The 21,382-nt window shown below is 32.9% G+C and overlaps 1 protein-coding gene and 1 long non-coding RNA gene across 2 annotated transcripts in view; one reads left to right on the forward strand and one right to left on the reverse strand.

The window, feature by feature from the left end:
• efemp2a (EGF containing fibulin extracellular matrix protein 2a) overlaps positions 1–21,382 on the forward strand; it is a 65,357-nt gene that overhangs the window by 23,771 nt on the left and 20,204 nt on the right. The window contains exon 2 of the mRNA XM_062044284.1: positions 1,705–1,906. Coding sequence (XP_061900268.1) covers positions 1,811–1,906 — 96 coding nt within the window. The 5' untranslated portion in view covers positions 1,705–1,810. The remainder of the gene's footprint in view (positions 1–1,704; positions 1,907–21,382) is intronic.
• Positions 3,514–21,382, reverse strand: part of LOC133648317 (uncharacterized) — a 381,760-nt gene continuing 363,891 nt past the window's right edge. Inside the window, exon 5 of the long non-coding RNA XR_009825838.1 lies at positions 3,514–4,438. This is a non-coding gene — a long non-coding RNA (uncharacterized LOC133648317). The remainder of the gene's footprint in view (positions 4,439–21,382) is intronic.

Consider the following 21,382-nt stretch of genomic DNA (forward strand, 5'->3'; position numbering starts at 1 on the left):
TGTCATACTTGATCATTTCGCGATATTGCCATATTTTTGCTGAAAGCATTTAGTAGAGAACAACAACGATAAAGATCGCAACTTTTGGTATCTGACAAAAAAAAGCCTTGCCCCTACCGGAAGTAGCGTGACGTAGTCAGCTGAACATTTCCGCAAAGTTCCCTATTGTTTACAGTGATGGCGGCCAGAGGTAAGAGCGATTCGGACCGAGAAAGCGACGATTTCCCCATTAATTTGAGCGAGGATGAAAGATTCGTGGATGAGGAACGTTAGAGTGCAGTTCAAGACATATCTTTTTTCGCTCTGACCGTAACTTAGGTACAAGCTGGCTCATTGGATTCCACACTCTCTCCTTTTTCTATTGTGGATCACGGATTTGTATTTTAAACCACCTCGGATACTATATCCTCTTGAAAATGAGAGTCGAGAACGCGGAATGGACATTCACAGTGACTTTTATCTCCACGACAATACATCGGTGAAACACTTTAGCTACGAGCTAACGTGATAGCATCGTGCTTTAACTGCATATAGAAACAAAAAAAAATAAACCCCTGACTGGAAGGATAGACAGAAGATCAACAATACTATTAAACCGTGGACATGTAAATACACGGTTAATGCTTTCCAGCCTGGCGAAGGTTAGCAATGCTGTTGCTAACGACGCCATTGAAGCTAACTTAGCAACCGGACCTCACAGAGCTATGCTAAAAACATTAGCTCTCCACCTACGCCAGCCAGCCCTCATCTGCTCATCAACACCCGTGCTCACCTGCGTTCCAGCGATCGACGGTGCGACGAAGGACTTCACCCGATCACAGATGCGGTTGGCGGCCCGGAGACGTAGGAAGTCAAGGTGAGGTCGCCGGCTAGCGCGTCTGCTCTCCCAACAAAGTCCTCCGGTTGTGTTGCTGTAGTCTGCCGCTAATACACCGATCCCACCTACGACTTTCTTCTTTGCAGTCTTCATTGTTCATTAAACAAATTGCAAAAGATTCACCAACACAGATGTCCAGAATACTGTGGAATTATGAAATGAAAACAGAGCTTTTTGTATAGGATTCTACGGGGTGCCAATACTTCCGTTTAACTGACTACGTCACGCACATACGTCATCATACCGAGACGTTTCAGCCGGATATTTCCCGAGAAATTTAAAATTGCACTTTATAAGTTAACCCGGCCGTATTGGCATGTGTTGCAATGTTAAGATTTCATCATTGATATATAAACTATCAGACTGCGTGGTCGGTAGTAGTGGCTTTCAGTAGGCCTTTAAGCATAAAGTTAGTGTGATAATATATACATCATTATTCTAACAAAGGTGGACCCACTTCATATTGAACCCTATGGGTTAGGAATGGTGGCCAAATACTTTTGGCAATATAGTGTAAGTGAAGGTGACTAATGGACAACACAATCCAACAAGTGTGAAGAGTTAGCTTGAAAGAGTGAATAACTCACCAGGTATTATTCCTAGCCTTAAAGACAGTGTTGATGTTCTTCTAGCTGCCGCTCACACTCCAAGCCACACTGTGGTTCAGAGAGTCCAGGCCGTTTAGCGTCTGACTGACTACTTTTCTTGGCGCGAGCGGGTTCATTTTGGTCGGCTCGCGCGGCAACAAACTCAGTGACGGCATCTTGAGGGCCTGAATGGGACTACTTTGTGCACGACGGATGACTTGTATTTGTCTTTCTCCACAGATGCTGATTGACTGCTCCGCACATCCAAAGTCTGAGCTGTGTGTGTGTGTGTGCGCGCGTGTGTGTGTGTGTGTTGTTGTTGTCTCACACCCATTAGTACTTTAGTATGCAGGGTGTGTGTGTGTCTGTCTGGTGCGTGTGCGTGTGCGTGCTCCTCCACAGTGCTACGTCTCAGCCGCCACAAGAAAGCGACACCTACACGGTACGAGGATTTTTTTCTCTTATGTGTTTGTGTGTGAAGGAGTGTAGCGCAGGCCTGGGCAATTATTTTGACAAGAGGAAAAAAATGTGTCCGGGGGGGCCGGTCTAGTACCCACACTCTTTTACTATGAAGCCCCGCTGTTGTAACACGTGGCTTGGCATCGTCTTGCTGAAATAAGCAGGGGCGTCCATGGTAACGTTGCTTGGATGGCAACATATGTTGATCCAAAAGCTGTATGTACCTTTCAGCATTAATGGTGCCTTCACAGATGTGTAAGTTACCCATGTCTTGGGCACTAATACACCCCCATACCAAATTTAGAGAAAAAAATGTGTCCGGAGGGGTGAGGAGGGGGGCGGGATATCTATTTTTAGGAACACTAATATAAAACCTCACAATAATGTCTGATTGAAAGCTTAAAACGTTACGACAGATCGCCGTAAAAAACAGAATGGAATTTTACATTTTTTTACTTAATGATACAGCCAAAATGTACATGAAAATAAAGAATGTTACAATATTAACTACGAAGGATAAAACACTGAATATTAACTATTAAGGATAAAACACTGAATATTAACTGAAGGATAAAACACTGAATATTAACTATGAAGGATAAAACACTGAATATTAACTATGAAGGATAAAACACTGAATATTAACTGAAGGATAAAACACTGAATATTAACTATGAAGGATAAAACACTGAATATTAACTATGAAGGATAAAACACTGAATATTAACTATGAAGGATAAAACACTGAATATTAACTGAAGGATAAAACACTGAATATTAACTATGAAGGATAAAACACTGAATATTAACTATGAAGGATAAAACACTGAATATTAACTATGAAGGATAAAACACTGAATATTAACTGAAGGATAAAACACTGAATATTAACTATGAAGGATAAAACACTGAATATTAACTATGAAGGATAAAACACTGAATATTAACTATTAAGGATAAAACACTGAATATTAACTATGAAGGATAAAACACTGAATATTAACTATGAAGGATAAAACACTGAATATTAACTATTAAGGATAAAACACTGAATATTAACTGAAGGATAAAACACTGAATATTAACTATGAAGGATAAAACACTGAATATTAACTATGAAGGATAAAACACTGAATATTAACTGAAGGATAAAACACTGAATATTAACTATGAAGGATAAAACACTGAATATTAACTATGAAGGATAAAACACTGAATATTAACTATGAAGGATAAAACACTGAATATTAACTGAAGGATAAAACACTGAATATTAACTATGAAGGATAAAACACTGAATATTAACTATGAAGGATAAAACACTGAATATTAACTATTAAGGATAAAACACTGAATATTAACTATGAAGGATAAAACACTGAATATTAACTATTAAGGATAAAACACTGAATATTAACTATTAAGGATAAAACACTGAATATTAACTATTAAGGATAAAACACTGAATATTAACTATGAAGGATAAAACACTGAATATTAACTATTAAGGATAAAACACTGAATATTAACTGAAGGATAAAACACTGAATATTAACTATTAAGGATAAAACACTGAATATTAACTGAAGGATAAAACACTGAATATTAACTATGAAGGATAAAACACTGAATATTAACTATTAAGGATAAAACACTGAATATTAACTGAAGGATAAAACACTGAATATTAACTATGAAGGATAAAACACTGAATATTAACTATTAAGGATAAAACACTGAATATTAACTGAAGGATAAAACACTGAATATTAACTATGAAGGATAAAACACTGAATATTAACTATGAAGGATAAAACACTGAATATTAACTAGAGATGTCCGATAATATCGGACTGCCGATATTATCGGCCAATAAACGCTTCAAAATGTAATATCGGAAATTATCGGTATCGGTTTCAAAAAGTAAAATGTATGCCTTTTTAAAACGCCGCTGTGTACACGGACGTAGGGAGAAGTACAGAGCGCCAATAAGCCTTAAAGGCACTGCCTTTGCGTGCCGGCCCAGTCACATAATATCCACGGCTTTTCACACACACAAGTGAATGCAAGGCATACTTGGTCAACAGCCATACAGGTTACACTGAGGGTAGCCGTATAAACAACTTTAACACTGTTACAAATATGCGCCACACCAAACAAGAATGACAAACACATTTCGGGAGAACATCCGCACCGTAACACAACATAAACACAGCAGAACAAATACCCAGAACCCCTTGCAGCACTAACTCTTCCAGGACGCTACAATATACACCCCCGGGCCTTAATTTGCCCAGGTCTGGTGTAGCGACTTATATCAAGTCGGGGGTCCATCCCATCGTTTTTACTTCTATCAGTCCCACTGTGTGTCTGTCAGCGTGTCCATCTTTGCACCCGTCCACTTGTCTGTCTTGTCATCTGCTCATCCATCTGTCCCTTCCTTTATTTGTGGCTCTTCCTGTCCATTTGTTTGCTGGCTCGTCCCGTTCGCCCATGCATTGTTCCATCCATCCATCTGCAAAACACAAAAGCAGTGAAGTTGTCATGTTGTGTAAATGGTAAATAAAAAGAGAATACAATGATTTGCAAATCCTTTTCAACTTATATTCAATTGACTAGACTGCAAAGACAAGATATTTCATGTTCACACTGAGAAACTTCTATTTTTTGCAAATAATCATGAACTTTGAATTTAATGGCAGCAACACATTGCAAAAAAGTTGTCAGAGGGGCATTTTTACCACTGTGTTACATGGCCTTTCCTTTTAACAACACTCAGTAAAGGTTTGGGAACTGAGGAGACACATTTTTGAAGTGGAATTATTTCCCATTCTTGCTTGATGTACAGCTTAAGTTGTTCAACAGTCCACCTTCTCATATTTTAGCCTTCATATTGCACCACACTGTTGTAACACGTGCAGAATGTGGCTTGGCATTGTCTTGCTGAAATAAGCAGGGGCGTCCATGATAACGTTGCTTGGATGGCAACATATGTTGCTCCAAAATCTTTATGTACCTTTCAGCATGAATGGTGCCTTCACAGATGTGTAAGTTACCCAGGCCTTGGCCACTAATACACCCCCATACCATCACACATGCTGGCTTTTCCACTTTGTGCCTAGAACAGTTCGGATGGTTCTTTTCCTCTTTGTTCCGGAGGACACGACGTCCACAGTTTCCAAAAACAATATGAAATGTGAACTTGTCAGACCACAGAACACTTTCCCACTTTGCATCAGTCCATCTTAGATGAGCTCGGGCCCAGCAAAGCCGGCGGCGTTTCTGGGTGTTGTTGATAAATGGCTTTGGCTTCGCAAAGTAGAGTTTTAACTTGCACTTACAGATGTAGCGACCAACTGTTGTTACTGACAGTGGTTTTCTGAAGTGTTCCTGAGCCCATGTGGTGATATCCTTTACACACTGATGTCACTTTTTGATCCAAGGTTACAGGCATTCAATGTTACGTGCGGTGATTTCTCCAGATTCTCTGAACCTTTTGATGATATTACGGAGCGTAGACGGTGAAATCCCTAAATTCCTTGCAGTAGCTGGTTGAGAAATGTTGTTCTTAAACAATTTGCTCAGGCATTTGTTGACAAAGTGGTGACCCTCGCCCCGTCCTCGTTTGTGAATGACTGAGCATTTCATGGAAGCTGCTTTTATACCCAATCATGGCACCCACCTGTTCCCAATTAGCCCGTTCACCTGTGGGATGTTCCAAATAAGTGTTTGATGAGCATTCCTCAACTTTCTCACTCTTTTTTGCCACTTGTGCCAGCTTTTTTGAAACATGTTGCAGGCATCTGATTCCAAATGAGCTAATATTTGCAAAAAATAACAAAGTTTCTCAGTGTGAACATGAAATATCTTGTCTTTGCAGTCTATTCAATTGAATATAAGTTGAAAAGGATTTGCAAATCATTGTATTCTCTTTTTATTTACCATTTACACAACGTGACAACTTCACTGCTTTAGGGTTTGTATATATTGTGTTCTGATATAGAATATATTTAATGATATGATGTTGTTACAGTGTAGCATACATAAATATGATATTATGTTACAATTTACAGTACAGGCCAAAAGTTTGGACACACCTTCTCATTCAATGTGTTTTCTTTATTTTCATAACTATTTACATTGTAGATTGTCACATCAAACTATGAATGAACACACGTGGAGTTATGTACTTAACAAAAAAAAAAGGTGAAATAACTGAAAACATGTGTTCTATTCTAGTTTCTTCAAAAGAGCCACACTTGGCCCTGATTACTGCTTTGCACACTCTTGGCATTCTCTCCATGAGCTTAAAGAGGTAGTCACCTGAAATGGTTTTCACTTCACAGGTGTCATAGTTTTGATGTGACAATCTACAATGTAAATAGTCATGAAAATCACGAAAAGGCATTGAAATGAGAAGGTGTGTCCAAGCTTTAGGCCTGTACTGTATATCAGGGGTGTCAAACTCAGTTTAGTTCAGGGGCCACATGAGGAAAATGTATTCCCACCTTGGCCGGACAGGTAAAATCACAGCAAAATAACTTAAAAATATAATAATTCAAATAGTTTTCTTTGTTTTACTTTGGTCCAAAATAGAAGAAATGTACAAATCACAAATAATCCTTTTGACAAAAAAACACTTAGTAGAAAATTCCAAGGAAAAAACTGGTGCGGTTTCAAAAAGCCCATGAAGAACACAATGAACTTGGACTAAGTCTCAGTGTACCTACAAAGCAATTAAACTGTAAGTCTCAGCCCTTGTAGGACTGAACACGAAGAAAATAAAACCTCAATAAAAACTCTTCTAAATATCATCTACCTCATGTGTCATGTCCACATATTGACCCTGTGCTAACTCTACTAACCAGAGGAGATATATCCTTCTCAGTGGCAGGCCTAGACCGTGGAACAACCTTCCACTATCTATTACATCTTCCACTATCTATTACATCTATTAGATCTTCCACTATTTATTACATCTATTAGATCTTCCACTATCTATTACATCTTCCACTATCTATTATATCTTCCACTATCTATTACATCTATTAGATCTTCCACTATCTATTACATCTTCCACTATCTATTACATCTATTAGATCTTCCACTATCTATTACATCTTCCACTATCTATTACATCTTCCACTATCTATTACATCTATTACATCTTCCACTATCTATTACATCTATTATATCTTCCACTATCTATTACATCTATTAGATCTTCCACTATCTATTACATCTATTAGATCTTCCACTATCTATTACATCTATTAGATCTTCCACTATCTATTACATCTTCCACTATCTATTACATCTATTACATCTTCCACTATCTATTACATCTTCCACTATCTATTATATATATTAGATATTCCACCATCTATTACATCTATTAGATCTTCCACTATCTATTACATCTTCCACTATCTATTACATCTATTAGATATTCCACTATCTATTACATCTTCCACTATCTATTACATCTATTAGATCTTCCACTATCTATTACATCTATTACATCTTCCACTATCTATTACATCTATTAGATATTCCACTATCTATTACATCTTCCACTATCTATTACATCTATTAGATCTTCCACTATCTATTACATCTATTACATCTTCCACTATCTATTACATCTATTAGATCTTCCACTATCTATTACATCTATTAGATCTTCCACTATCTATTACATCTATTAGATATTCCACTATCTATTACATCTATTAGATCTTCCACTATCTATTACATCTATTAGATATTCCACTATCTATTACATCTATTAGATATTCCACTATCTATTACATCTTCCACTATCTATTGCATCTATTAGATCTTCCACTATCTATTACATCTATTAGATATTCCACTATCTATTACATCTATTAGATCTTCCACTATCTATTACATCTATTAGATCTTCCACTATCTATTACATCTTCCACTATCTATTACATCTTCCACTGTCTATTACATCTATTAGATCTTCCACTATCTATTAGATCTTCCACTATCTATTAGATCTTCCACTATCTATTACATCTATTAGATCTTCCACTATCTATTACATCTTCCACTATCTATTACATCTATTAGATCTTCCACTATCTATTACATCTTCCACTATCTATTACATCTATTACATCTTCCACTATCTATTACATCTATTAGATCTTCCACTATCTATTACATCTTCCACTATCTATTACATCTTCCACTATCTATTACATCTATTAGATCTTCCACTATCTATTACATCTTCCACTATCTATTACATCTATTAGATCTTCCACTATCTATTACATCTATTAGATCTTCCACTATCTATTACATCTTCCACTATCTATTACATCTTCCACTATCTATTACATCTATTAGAACTTCCACTATCTATTACATCTTCCACTATCTATTACATCTATTAGATCTTCCACTATCTATTACATCTTCCACTATCTATTACATCTATTAGATCTTCCACTATCTATTACATCTATTAGATCTTCCACTATCTATTACATCTTCCACTATCTATTACATCTATTAGATCTTCCACTATCTATTAGATCTTCCACTATCTATTACATCTATTAGATCTTCCACTATCTATTACATCTATTAGATCTTCCACTATCTATTACATCTTCCACTATCTATTACATCTTCCACTATCTATTACATATTTCACTATCTATTACATCTATTAGATCTTTCACTATCTATTACATCTATTAGATCTTCCACTATCTATTACATCTATTAGATATTCCACTATTTATTACATCTATTACATCTTCCACAATCTATTTAATCTATTACATATTCCACTATCTATTACATCTATTAGATCTTCCACTATCTATTACATCTATTAGATTTTCCACTATCTATTACATCTATTAGATCTTCCACTATCTATTACATCTATTAGATATTCCACTATCTATTACATCTATTAGATATTCCACTATCTATTACATCTATTAGATATTCCACTATCTATTACATCTTCCACTATCTATTGCATCTATTAGATCTTCCACTATCTATTACATCTATTAGATATTCCACTATCTATTACATCTATTAGATATTCCACTATCTATTACATCTATTAGATATTCCACTATCTATTACATCTTCCACTATCTATTGCATCTATTAGATCTTCCACTATCTATTACATCTATTAGATCTTCCACTATCTATTACATCTATTAGATCTTCCACTATCTATTACATCTATTAGATATTCCACTATCTATTACATCTATTAGATATTCCACTATCTATTACATCTTCCACTATCTATTGCATCTATTAGATCTTCCACTATCTATTACATCTATTAGATCTTCCACTATCTATTACATCTATTAGATCTTCCACTATCTATTACATCTATTAGATCTTCCACTATCTATTACATCTTCCACTATCTATTACATCTATTACATCTTCCACTATCTATTACATCTATTAGATCTTCCACTATCTATTAGATCTTCCACTATCTATTAGATCTTCCACTATCTATTACATCTATTAGATCTTCCACTATCTATTACATCTTCCACTATCTATTACATCTATTAGATCTTCCACTATCTATTACATCTTCCACTATCTATTACATCTATTACATCTTCCACTATCTATTACATCTATTAGATCTTCCACTATCTATTACATCTTCCACTATCTATTACATCTTCCACTATCTATTACATCTTCCACTATCTATTACATCTATTAGATCTTCCACTATCTATTACATCTATTAGATCTTCCACTATCTATTACATCTATTAGATCTTCCACTATCTATTACATCTTCCACTATCTATTACATCTTCCACTATCTATTACATCTATTAGATCTTCCACTATCTATTACATCTTCCACTATCTATTACATCTATTAGATCTTCCACTATCTATTACATCTTCCACTATCTATTACATCTATTAGATCTTCCACTATCTATTACATCTATTAGATCTTCCACTATCTATTACATCTTCCACTATCTATTACATCTATTAGATCTTCCACTATCTATTACATCTTCCACTATCTATTACATCTATTAGATCTTCCACTATCTATTACATCTATTACATCTTCCACTATCTATTACATCTTCCACTATCTATTACATATTTCACTATCTATTACATCTATTAGATCTTCCACTATCTATTACATCTATTAGATTTTCCACTATCTATTATATCTATTAGATCTTCCACTATGTATTACATCTATTAGATCTTCCACTATCTATTACATCTATTAGATCTTCCACTATCTATTACATCTATTAGATATTCCACTATCTATTACATCTATTAGATATTCCACTATCTATTACATCTATTAGATATTCCACTATCTATTACATCTTCCACTATCTATTGCATCTATTAGATCTTCCACTGTCTATTACATCTATTAGATCTTCCACTATCTATTACATCTATTAGATCTTCCACTATCTATTACATCTATTAGATCTTCCACTATCTATTACATCTTCCACTATCTATTACATCTATTACATCTTCCACTATCTATTACATCTATTAGATCTTCCACTATCTATTAGATCTTCCACTATCTATTAGATCTTCCACTATCTATTACATCTATTAGATATTCCACTATCTATTACATCTTCCACTATCTATTACATCTATTAGATCTTCCACTATCTATTACATCTTCCACTATCTATTACATCTATTACATCTTCCACTATCTATTACATCTATTAGATCTTCCACTATCTATTACATCTTCCACTATCTATTACATCTTCCACTATCTATTACATCTATTAGATCTTCCACTATCTATTACATCTTCCACTATCTATTACATCTTCCACTATCTATTACATCTATTAGATCTTCCACTATCTATTACATCTATTAGATCTTCCACTATCTATTACATCTTTCACTATCTATTACATCTTCCACTATCTATTACATCTTCCACTATCTATTACATCTTCCACTATCTATTACATCTATTAGATCTTCCACTATCTATTACATCTATTAGATCTTCCACTATCTATTACATCTTTCACTATCTATTACATCTTCCACTATCTATTACATCTTCCACTATCTATTACATCTTCCACTATCTATTACATCTTCCACTATCTATTACATCTATTAGATCTTCCACTATCTATTACATCTATTAGATCTTCCACTATCTATTACATCTATTAGATCTTCCACTATCTATTACATCTTCCACTATCTATTACATCTATTAGATCTTCCACTATCTATTACATCTTCCACTATCTATTACATCTATTAGATCTTCCACTATCTATTACATCTTCCACTATCTATTACATCTATTAGATCTTCCACTATCTATTACATCTATTAGATCTTCCACTATCTATTACATCTTCCACTATCTATTACATCTATTAGATCTTCCACTATCTATTACATCTTCCACTATCTATTACATCTATTAGATCTTCCACTATCTATTACATCTATTACATCTTCCACTATCTATTACATCTTCCACTATCTATTACATATTTCACTATCTATTACATCTATTAGATCTTCCACTATCTATTACATCTATTAGATTTTCCACTATCTATTATATCTATTAGATCTTCCACTATGTATTACATCTATTAGATCTTCCACTATCTATTACATCTATTAGATCTTCCACTATCTATTACATCTATTAGATATTCCACTATCTATTACATCTATTAGATATTCCACTATCTATTACATCTATTAGATATTCCACTATCTATTACATCTTCCACTATCTATTGCATCTATTAGATATTCCACTATCTATTACATCTATTAGATCTTCCACTATCTATTACATCTATTAGATCTTCCACTATCTATTACATCTATTAGATATTCCACTATCTATTACATCTATTAGATATTCCACTATCTATTACATCTTCCACTATCTATTGCATCTATTAGATCTTCCACTATCTATTACATCTATTAGATCTTCCACTATCTATTACATCTATTAGATCTTCCACTATCTATTACATCTTCCACTATCTATTACATCTTCCACTATCTATTACATCTATTACATCTTCCACTATCTATTACATCTATTAGATCTTCCACTATCTATTAGATCTTCCACTATCTATTAGATCTTCCACTATCTATTACATCTATTAGATCTTCCACTATCTATTACATCTTCCACTATCTATTACATCTATTAGATCTTCCACTATCTATTACATCTTCCACTATCTATTACATCTTCCACTATCTATTACATCTTCCACTATCTATTACATCTATTAGATCTTCCACTATCTATTACATCTTCCACTATCTATTACATCTTCCACTATCTATTACATCTATTAGATCTTCCACTATCTATTACATCTTCCACTATCTATTACATCTTCCACTATCTATTACATCTATTAGATCTTCCACTATCTATTACATCTATTAGATCTTCCACTATCTATTACATCTTCCACTATCTATTACATCTATTAGATCTTCCACTATGTATTACATCTTCCACTATCTATTACATCTTCCACTATCTATTACATCTATTAGATCTTCCACTATCTATTACATCTATTAGATCTTCCACTATCTATTACATCTTCCACTATCTATTACATCTATTAGATCTTACACTATCTATTACATCTTCCACTATCTATTATATATATTAGATATTCCACCATCTATTACATCTATTAGATCTTCCACTATCTATTACATCTTCCACTATCTATTACATCTATTAGATATTCCACTATCTATTACATCTTCCACTATCTATTACATCTATTAGATCTTCCACTATCTATTACATCTATTACATCTTCCACTATCTATTACATCTATTAGATATTCCACTATCTATTACATCTTCCACTATCTATTACATCTATTAGATATTCCACTATCTATTACATCTATTACATCTTCCACTATCTATTACATCTATTAGATCTTCCACTATCTATTACATCTATTAGATCTTCCACTATCTATTACATCTATTAGATATTCCACTATCTATTACATCTATTAGATCTTCCACTATCTATTACATCTATTAGATATTCCACTATCTATTACATCTATTAGATATTCCACTATCTATTACATCTTCCACTATCTATTGCATCTATTAGATCTTCCACTATCTATTACATCTATTAGATCTTCCACTATCTATTACATCTATTAGATCTTCCACTATCTATTACATCTATTAGATCTTCCACTATCTATTACATCTTCCACTATCTATTACATCTATTACATCTTCCACTGTCTATTACATCTATTAGATCTTCCACTATCTATTAGATCTTCCACTATCTATTAGATCTTCCACTATCTATTACATCTATTAGATCTTCCACTATCTATTACATCTTCCACTATCTATTACATCTTCCACTATCTATTACATCTATTACATCTTCCACTATCTATTACATCTATTAGATCTTCCACTATCTATTACATCTTCCACTATCTATTACATCTATTAGATCTTCCACTATCTATTACATCTTCCACTATCTATTACATCTATTAGATCTTCCACTATCTATTACATCTATTAGATCTTCCACTATCTATTACATCTTCCACTATCTATTACATCTTCCACTATCTATTACATCTATTAGATCTTCCACTATCTATTACATCTTCCACTATCTATTACATCTATTAGATCTTCCACTATCTATTACATCTATTAGATCTTCCACTATCTATTACATCTATTACATCTTCCACTATCTATTACATCTATTAGATCTTCCACTATCTATTACATCTGTTAGATCTTCCACTATCTATTACATCTTCCACTATCTATTACATCTATTAGATCTTCCACTATCTATTACATCTTCCACTATCTATTACATCTATTAGATCTTCCACTATCTATTACATCTATTAGATCTTCCACTATCTATTACATCTTCCACTATCTATTACATCTTCCACTATCTATTACATCTTCCACTATCTATTACATATTTCACTATCTATTACATCTATTAGATCTTTCACTATCTATTACATCTATTAGATCTTCCACTATCTATTACATCTATTAGATATTCCACTATTTATTACATCTATTAGATCTTCCACTATGTATTACATCTATTAGATCTTCCACTATCTATTACATCTATTAGATCTTCCACTATCTATTACATCTATTAGATATTCCACTATCTATTACATCTATTAGATATTCCACTATCTATTACATCTATTAGATATTCCACTATCTATTACATCTTCCACTATCTATTGCATCTATTAGATCTTCCACTATCTATTACATCTTCCACTATCTATTACATCTATTAGATCTTCCACTATCTATTACATCTATTAGATTTTCCACTATCTATTATATCTATTAGATCTTCCACTATGTATTACATCTATTAGATCTTCCACTATCTATTACATCTATTAGATCTTCCACTATCTATTACATCTATTAGATATTCCACTATCTATTACATCTATTAGATATTCCACTATCTATTACATCTATTAGATATTCCACTATCTATTACATCTTCCACTATCTATTGCATCTATTAGATCTTCCACTATCTATTACATCTATTAGATCTTCCACTATCTATTACATCTATTAGATCTTCCACTATCTATTACATCTATTAGATATTCCACTATCTATTACATCTATTAGATATTCCACTATCTATTACATCTTCCACTATCTATTGCATCTATTAGATCTTCCACTATCTATTACATCTATTAGATCTTCCACTATCTATTACATCTATTAGATCTTCCACTATCTATTACATCTATTAGATCTTCCACTATCTATTACATCTTCCACTATCTATTACATCTTCCACTATCTATTACATCTATTAGATCTTCCACTATCTATTAGATCTTCCACTATCTATTACATCTATTAGATCTTCCACTATCTATTACATCTTCCACTATCTATTACATCTTCCACTATCTATTACATCTATTACATCTTCCACTATCTATTACATCTATTAGATCTTCCACTATCTATTACATCTTCCACTATCTATTACATCTTCCACTATCTATTACATCTATTAGATCTTCCACTATCTATTACATCTTCCACTATCTATTACATCTTCCACTATCTATTACATCTTCCACTATCTATTACATCTATTAGATCTTCCACTATCTATTAGATCTTCCACTATCTATTACATCTATTAGATCTTCCACTATCTATTACATCTTCCACTATCTATTACATCTTCCACTATCTATTACATCTATTACATCTTCCACTATCTATTACATCTATTAGATCTTCCACTATCTATTACATCTATTAGATCTTCCACTATCTATTACATCTATTAGATCTTCCACTATCTATTACATCTTCCACTATCTATTACATCTTCCACTATCTATTACATCTATTAGATCTTCCACTATCTATTACATCTTCCACTATCTATTACATCTATTAGATCTTCCACTATCTATTACATCTTCCACTATCTATTACATCTATTAGATCTTCCACTATCTATTACATCTATTAGATCTTCCACTATCTATTACATCTTCCACTATCTATTACATCTATTAGATCTTCCACTATCTATTACATCTTCCACTATCTATTACATCTATTAGATCTTCCACTATCTATTACATCTATTACATCTTCCACTATCTATTACATCTTCCACTATCTATTACATATTTCACTATCTATTACATCTATTAGATCTTCCACTATCTATTACATCTATTAGATTTTCCACTATCTATTATATCTATTAGATCTTCCACTATGTATTACATCTATTAGATCTTCCACTATCTATTACATCTATTAGATATTCCACTATCTATTACATCTATTAGATATTCCACTATCTATTACATCTATTAGATATTCCACTATCTATTACATCTTCCACTATCTATTGCATCTATTAGATATTCCACTATCTATTACATCTATTAGATCTTCCACTATCTATTACATCTATTAGATCTTCCACTATCTATTACATCTATTAGATATTCCACTATCTATTACATCTATTAGATATTCCACTATCTATTACATCTTCCACTATCTATTGCATCTATTAGATATTCCACTATCTATTACATCTATTAGATTTTCCACTATCTATTATATCTATTAGATCTTCCACTATGTATTACATCTATTAGATCTTCCACTATCTATTACATCTATTAGATATTCCACTATCTATTACATCTATTAGATATTCCACTATCTATTACATCTATTAGATATTCCACTATCTATTACATCTTCCACTATCTATTGCATCTATTAGATCTTCCACTATCTATTACATCTATTAGATCTTCCACTATCTATTACATCTATTAGATCTTCCACTATCTATTACATCTTCCACTATCTATTACATCTATTACATCTTCCACTATCTATTACATCTATTAGATCTTCCACTATCTATTAGATCTTCCACTATCTATTAGATCTTCCACTATCTATTACATCTTCCACTATCTATTACATCTATTAGATCTTCCACTATCTATTACATCTTCCACTATCTATTACATCTATTAGATCTTCCACTATCTATTACATCTTCCACTATCTATTACATCTTCCACTATCTATTACATCTATTAGATCTTCCACTATTTATTACATCTTCCACTATCTATTACATCTTCCACTATCTATTACATCTATTAGATCTTCCACTATCTATTACATCTATTAGATCTTCCACTATCTATTAGATCTTCCACTATCTATTACATCTTCCACTATCTATTACATCTATTAGATCTTCCACTATCTATTACATCTATTAGATCTTCCACTATCTATTACATCTATTAGATCTTCCACTATCTATTACATCTATTAGATCTTCCACTATCTATTACATCTATTAGATCTTCCACTATCTATTACATCTTCCACTATCTATTACATCTTCCACTATCTATTACATATTTCACTATCTATTACATCTATTAGATCTTTCACTATCTATTACATCTATTAGATATTCCACTATTTATTACATCTATTACATCTTCCACAATCTATTTAATCTATTACATATTCCACTATCTATTACATCTATTAGATCTTCCACTATCTATTACATCTATTAGATTTTCCACTATCTATTACATCTATTAGATCTTCCACTATCTATTACATCTTCCACTATCTATTACATCTTCCACTATCTATTACATCTTCCACTATCTATTACATATTTCACTATCTATTACATCTATTAGATCTTCCACTATCTATTACATCTATTAGATATTCCACTATTTATTACATCTATTACATCTTCCACAATCTATTTAATCTATTACATATTCCACTATCTATTACATCTATTAGATCTTCCACTATCTATTACATCTATTAGATTTTCCACTATCTATTATATCTATTAGATCTTCCACTATTTATTACATCTATTAGATCTTCCACTATGTATTACATCTATTAGATCTTCCACTATCTATTACATCTATTAGATCTTCCACTATCTATTACATCTATTAGATATTCCACTATTTATTACATCTATTAAATCTTCCACAATCTATTTAATCTATTACATATTCCACTATCTATTACATCTATTAGATCTTCCACTATCTATTACATCTATTATATCTTCCACTATCTATTACATCTTCCACTATCTATTACATCTATTATATCTTCCACTCTCTATTACATCTATTAGATATTCCACTATTTATTACATCTATTACATCTTTCACTATCTATTAATTATGAGACACAATTGTGTCAAAATCATGATTTTTTTTTTTTTACATGCTTGAAATAAGAAATGATTACTTTAAAAAAGTAGTTTTATACTTGTGAGTGTTGCAACAGTTGATATTCTAGTTTCAAGCATGTTTTACTCAATATAGGTCATCAAATCTCAGCAACAAGCTGTAATATCTTACTGATATCATTTAGGACCAAAACACTTAAAACAAGTAAAACACTAACATAAAATCTGCTTAGTGAGAAGAATTATCTTATCAGACAGAAAATAAGCAATTATCACCCTTATTTGAGATATTTCATCTTTCTTAGATTTCACTTTTTGCAGTGCACAATAGTCTTGTCCTTAGGACCCGAGACTTCCTTCCGTCCCGCTTTCCCGCTTGTAATTGGACGCCGTTACATTTCCCCTAAGCTACGGAACGGGGCGAGGGTCAGTTTGGCAACGTTTGTAAGTTTTTACAATATAACTAAAACGGTTCATACTTACTAAACCGTCCCGTGTGTGATGTCTGTAGGAGTGTTTTCGTGCATATTTGTACGTGCGTACATCGTAATGTAATGGAGCTGGCCATTGTTAGCGTAAGCTAATATCCTAACACATTTACGAGTGCCTGCGTTGGTATTGTTCAACTCAAATCAAATCGAACTTGACTTGATTTTCACGCACAGGCAAGTGGCAAGCACAAAAGTGTTGTACAAAACAAAACAAAAACAATAAAATACAAAATAATTATATAAGAAGAGAAGAAAAAACACACCCATTCAGCACTATTGACGATAACAAGGAGCCTTTGTTTGTTTACTTACTACTAAAAAACAAGTTGTCTAGTACAGTGGTGCCCAACCTTTTTGTAGCTTGAAAATTTGTCCCACGGACCGGGGGAGGGGTTTTTTTTTTTTTCATAAAGAAATACAATCATGTGTGCTTACAGACTGTATCCCTGCAGACTGTATTGATCTATATTGACATACACCTACACCAGGGGTCACCAACGCGGTGCCCGCGGGCACCAGGTAGCCCGTAAGGACCAGATGAGTAGCCCGCTGGCCTGTTCTAAAAATAGCTCAAATAGCAGCACTTACCAGTGAGCTGCCTCTATTTTTTAAATGTTATTTATTTACTAGCAAGCTGGTCTCGCTTTGCCCGACATTTTTAATTCTAAGAGAGACAAAACTCAAAAAGAATTTGAAAATCCAAGAAAATATTTTAAAGACTTGGTCTTCACTTGTTTAAATAAATTCAATTTTTTTTTTACTTTGCTTCTTATAACTTTCAGAATGACAATTTTAGAGGAAAAAATACAACCTTAAAAATGATTTTAGGATTTTTAAACACATATACCTTTTTACCTTTTAAATTCCTTCCTCTTCTTTCCTGACAATTTAAATCAATGTTCAAGTAAATTATTTTTTTTTATTGTAAAGAATAATAAATACATTTTAATTTATTCTTCATTTTAGCTTCTGTTTTTTCGACAAAGAATATTTGTGAAATATTTCTTCAAACTTATTATGATTAAAATTCAAAACAATTATTCTGGCAAATCTAGAAAATCTGTAGAATCAAATTTAAATCTTATTTCAAAGTCTTTTGAATTTCTTTTAAAAATTTTGTTCTGGAAAATGTAGAAGAAATAATGATTTGTCTTTGTTAGAAATATAGCTTGGTCCAATTTGTTATATATTCTAACTAAGTGCATATTGGATTTTAACCTATTTAAAACATGTCATCAAAATTCTAAAATTAATCTTAATCAGGAAAAATTACTAATGATGTTCCATAAATTATTTTTTTAATTTTTTCAAAAAGATTCGAATTAGCTAGTTTTTCTCTTCTTTTGGCCGGTTGAATTTTAAATTCTAAAGAGTCGAAATTGAAGATAAACTATGTTTCAAAATGTAATTGTCATTTTTTTCGTGTTTTGTCCTCTTTTAAACCGTTCAATTAAGTGTAAATATCATTAATGATTAATAATAACATAGAGTTAAAGGTAAATTGAGCAAATTGACTATTTCTGGCAATGTATTTAAGTGTGTATCAAACTGGTAGCCCTTCGCATTAATCAGTCCCCAAAAAGTAGCTCTTGGTTTCAAAAAGGTTGGTGACCCCTGACCTACACAATATGTATATATTGTGTTTTTTATGTTGATTTAATTTTAAAAAATAAATAAATAAAAATTTTAATTTCTTGCGCGGCCCGGTACCAATCGGCCCGCGGCCCGGTGGTTGGGGACCACTGGTCTAGTATGTTCACTATTTTATTTAAGGACTACATTGTTCTTCGATTGCAATAAGAAACATATGTTTGATCTACCGTAATATTTTTTTGTTAGAATAAAACCAATAATGCCTTTTTTTTCTCGAAAAGTATCAAAAAGTATCGAAATACATTTTGGTACCGGTACCAAAATATTGGTATCTGAACAACCCTAGTATATATTGTGCAAAATTGTGACCTATACTACTAAATAAATAAAATAATAATAATGATAACAATAAATAAAGAAATAAACCGTTATTATTAAACATAGTATATTTTAAAATAAAGACTAAACAAAACAATAAGAGAAAACACACAGAATAATTGTATCTAAGTTATCACAAAACTTTGTGTTTCAATGAGCAGACAAAAGCTGTCTTTGATCTTACCAAACAAAAGGCTTGTAAAACTCCACTGTGTAGGATGGGGAGCGACATGAGGGTGTCGGTCTCTTTGATGTATTGTAATCCACAGGAAGATCTTGTCTTGACCCGAGATCTACAAAGCGGAGAGGAGGCAGGGCCTGACCCCGCCTCCAGGCACCTTTTCCTTGAACTGTTTTGTAACCAAAGGCGACGGCTGTCAGATTCAAACACTGACGACATCTATCAAACAAGACAAGAGGCAAAGAATTAAACAGAGACAGAATTCAATTTGGCCTCAATATATTGAAGAGAGTCGCCCGGACATTGTATCCTTCTACAATCTCCAGCACGCTCTGCCAAAAGATTCTATGCCTCCTCCTTTTATTTTGGACCCTCCCCGACCACCTGGCCACGGCTGTTTCCAAAGGACAAAGGTCGCAAAAAGTTCCCAGAAAAGGTCGTAAACAATTCACAGAAAAGGTCCGTTCAAAAAGAGTTCGTCTGGAAATTGGGCAGATCCTGTCATCTCTCCGCTTTGAAGTCCTTGGGCCAGAACAACATCCTTCTGTTGATTACCATACATGAGAGAAAACAGAAAACCCTTCACGTGGCTCCCCCCCTTACACAGTGGAGTTTTACGAGCATTCTTCTTGGTAGGTTTCAAAGACAGCGTTTGTCTTCTTACTTGACAGAACTCAATGTAACACAAAGTTTTTTGTGATAATTTAGAAACAATTATTCTAACGGCGGCTGTTTACGACCCCCGGTCCCTTTAGAAACGGCTGTGGCCATGTAATCAGGGGAAAGTCCAAATAAAAGAGGAGGCGTACAATCTTTCGTCAGAGCGTGGGACGACACTGTGCAAGGGTACAGTGTCCACGCGTTTCTCCTCAATTGAGCTAAATTGGATTCTG

This window comes from Entelurus aequoreus, linkage group LG04, assembly GCF_033978785.1.
Source record: "Entelurus aequoreus isolate RoL-2023_Sb linkage group LG04, RoL_Eaeq_v1.1, whole genome shotgun sequence".
Classification (NCBI taxonomy): domain Eukaryota; kingdom Metazoa; phylum Chordata; class Actinopteri; order Syngnathiformes; family Syngnathidae; genus Entelurus; species Entelurus aequoreus.